This window comes from Centruroides sculpturatus, unplaced genomic scaffold (assembly GCF_000671375.1).
Source record: "Centruroides sculpturatus isolate CEXI.00-Female unplaced genomic scaffold, Cexi_2.0 scaffold105, whole genome shotgun sequence".
NCBI lineage: Eukaryota > Metazoa > Arthropoda > Arachnida > Scorpiones > Buthidae > Centruroides > Centruroides sculpturatus.
The window spans coordinates 273,736-277,244 of NW_019384622.1; the positions used below are offsets into that span (position 1 = coordinate 273,736).

Here is a 3,509-nt window from a genome sequence, read left to right on the forward strand (position 1 = left end):
TAAAATATTAAAAATAAAAGTTAAAAGAAAGACCGACGATGGCCACATTTCAATTTCTACAGAACGGAAGAATGACTCTAACTTCCGTCACGGAATAAAACATATGGAATTCCGGACGCTTATCATTGGCGAATACAAATCACGTGATGCAAAATCATCCATTTCATGTAATTATTATATTCAAAAAATAACCAATCACGCACGAAACTTTCTTCCTCGTTAAATCGCGCCCTCACGCGGTGATAATCCGTTGCGCCATCTGTTGATGTTTGTCGGTATTAAACCTAAAGGACCGGCGGTTTACGTGCGAGAACGACTCCACAATAAAGATTAATTCGATAGTTTTAAATGCAAAGGGTACGAGATGGAATGAATAGATATATCTACGGGAAATCAATGGACGTCTGAGTCAATCAATATTTATTTAATTCGATAGTGGATTGAATTATCTTTCGGCAGTTAGGCCTAAAGTGTTGCTGATAGGCTTAACATCATCTCACTTTAGATCGTTTGAGCGAAAAGGATATTCATGATCTGATACTTAAGTGTTCGTATTACAATTCTTGCTTACCCTTCTACGCCCTACTGTTTTACAGGGTGATTATGGATGAAAGATCGTTCGAAGATAGCGAGTTAGATATACCAGCTGTATTACCATTCAAATCTTATAACGAGATCAAGGTAAGTCAGAATAACACAGATTCCATTTATTTCTTCCAAGTATTTGTAAAAATAAATTATAAATGAGTAACCAGACTCATTCACAAGGTTTCTATCGACACAATTATATATATAAGTGGATAATCAGATATAAATAAATTGAACAGAATTAAAGTTGAAATGTTTCTCTTCTCCATTTCAATTGGTAAAGGTGTAGCTTGTTGAATAATATCTTTATTATGAATCATTATTTATGATATAATGGTGTTGCAAGAGAATAAACCAATGTAATTATTATTATTTTTTAGTCTGACACTTAATGATTTCTTATGATAAAGTATGAATATAATTATTAAATATTTAATAACTATTTAATTTCTTATGTATATTTTTTGAGTATTCTATTGAAAAAAACGGTATAAGATTTTATGAGATAAATAAATTTGGGTCATAATATCCCATTTTTAACTGTTTGAGTCATCTTTGAAATTCCTAAGTTGCCAAATTTGATTCTGTATGTATTTATAATGTTAATGAAAACAAAGCGCTGCTTTTAAGTATTTGAATGAAAATTATTTCAGGGTAGTTTGCCTTTTCGTTTAAAAGTTTACTTTAATATGATAGTGATAAATGTAATTATCTCTCTACATAAAAAAATTTGGTAAAAAATATGAGATACCATTTAAATAACTTGAAAATAATATAATTGTGGGATACTAAACTTATACAAATTAATAAAGATTAAGATCAGTCATTATATCTTGTAATTACTCTTTGATAGTATTTGCTATTCCTGTTTAATATCAAGTAGTTAATGTAGTAAAAATTTTTATTAATTAAGTAAAATGGTACTGTTATATCTTTTGAAAGTTACTCACGTATTTAGTACATTGATTTTTTTATTTTCTTGGTCGTTTTAACTTAATTTAGAAAAGGTCTATTTAATTAATAAATTGTTGTCCATGTCTGGTTCTTAAGACAATATGATAAATAATAATATTTTTATTGTAGGAATGGTTTGTCCAGTTTGAAATATAGTGATATAAAATTTTGCATATTTTGTCACAATAAATCCATAGTGAATGTATTTTCTCTTTCTTGTGTAAGTACAGTACAACTGATTAAACAGTATACATTGTAGGTATGCCATTATGGTTATTGTATAAGATATTTTTAATGTGCAATGTTTCATCTTATGTTAGTGACATAGAATTTTAATTTCCAACTGATTGAAAAATATGATTTTAATTTTAGATCAAAATTTTAATTGTTTTGACATTTTATATTAAAGGAACAAGTGATTTAGTTTTAAGCACTAATAGTACTTTTTTCTATAAAAATGATGAAAATATAATACCAAACAGGATGATAACAGTAATGGGAAGAGCATTTACTTTGTTCATGGAATCTATTTTTTTCTGTTTTTTCAATTTTGTGTGTGTGTGTTTTTTTTTTGACTCTCCAAACTATTTTAACTAGCTTCCTGGAGTGGCATGCTCAAACTATTAATTGAAAAGACATATATATATATATGCTTATGTATTTGTGCATATTACAGATCAGTGATGGCAAACTTTTCTGAAGGTAGGTCAAAATTGAATTCAAAGTTTATCAACTCCAAATTATGGGTCAAATGTTTAATTTGAATACAGTTTAATTTGTCTATCTCAAATCTTATGGAAATGAGAAAAAATGAGATAGAGGTTTTTACACAGTAAACAGTAATACATTTGATTTGAGGTATTAATAAAACAATATAAAACATTTTTTGACATACCTTAATACAAATAGTTGCTGATGCCCAACTTTCTTCAACCAATAATACTCAAGCCAAACTCATAGTCAATCAGAGAAAAGTAACATTAATTGCAACTATAGTATGTACTCTTATTTCAAGAGATGTTTCTTGACTACAATTTATGCTATCAAAATGTACTCACTGAGCTTTGAATTTGTAATTGAATTTCAGTTCATAATTTGTGATATATATATAGAGGTTTTGGGAGAAAATAATTTCAGATAAACATGGAATACATATTGAATTTAGACTGAAAATGCAAGAGAAAATAAATTTAGAGAGAAACATGTTTGAGATAGATAAGCTCAACTGTAATTATAAAATAGCAGAGAAATGTTTAGAAATTTTAAGTTTTTAATTTATATGACAAAAATAAGAATAAAATGTATATAAAGAAAATATTAATGTGATTATACCAAAAACAAATATTTTGGTTGAAATTTGTTTAAACATATTCTGTTTAATAATTATTTAAAATATTTTGTTTATTTAATAATTTTTCTATCTGAAGTTCATAATTAGTGATCTCTAAGACTTCTCACAACAGATTTAGGACCCTGCTTTTACACTACATATGCAAAATTTTGAAATCTATCACATTTCTTTTTATAATTTATAAGAACCTAGTACTTTCTAAATATTCAATGCGAGTTTCTTAAAATTGTTGCATTGGTCACAGTTTGCCATCACTGTTATAGATCTCCTACTATGATCTAATACAGTGGTTCCCAACCTTTTTTCATTAGTGTACCCCGTGACATGTCATAATCTCTAGATTGTACCCCTCATTTAAGAAATTTAGTGAGTAACCGTATTGTTAATTTTACATATTGTAACTTTAAATTAAAGAAAAAAAACCTGAAAGAAAAAGTGTATAATAAAGTTGTGATTGTTGCAAGGAACATTTTTTATCTAATAATTTTTTAATACTATTAGTTTGTGATACATAATATATTATTTTTTCTGCCATAATAACTAACTTTTTTCTGTACCCCTAAACAACCTATCGCGTACCCCTAGGGGTACGCGTACCACAGGTTGGGAATCGCTG

The 3,509-nt window shown here is 27.6% G+C and overlaps 1 protein-coding gene across 1 annotated transcript in view; it reads left to right on the forward strand.

The window, feature by feature from the left end:
• Positions 1-274: 274 nt before the first annotated feature.
• The window catches only part of LOC111625502 (patronin-like), a 95,084-nt gene continuing 91,849 nt past the window's right edge, over positions 275-3,509 (forward strand). The window contains exon 1 of the mRNA XM_023368654.1: positions 275-681. Within this exon, the coding sequence (XP_023224422.1) occupies positions 604-681 (78 nt within the window). The 5' untranslated portion in view covers positions 275-603. The remainder of the gene's footprint in view (positions 682-3,509) is intronic.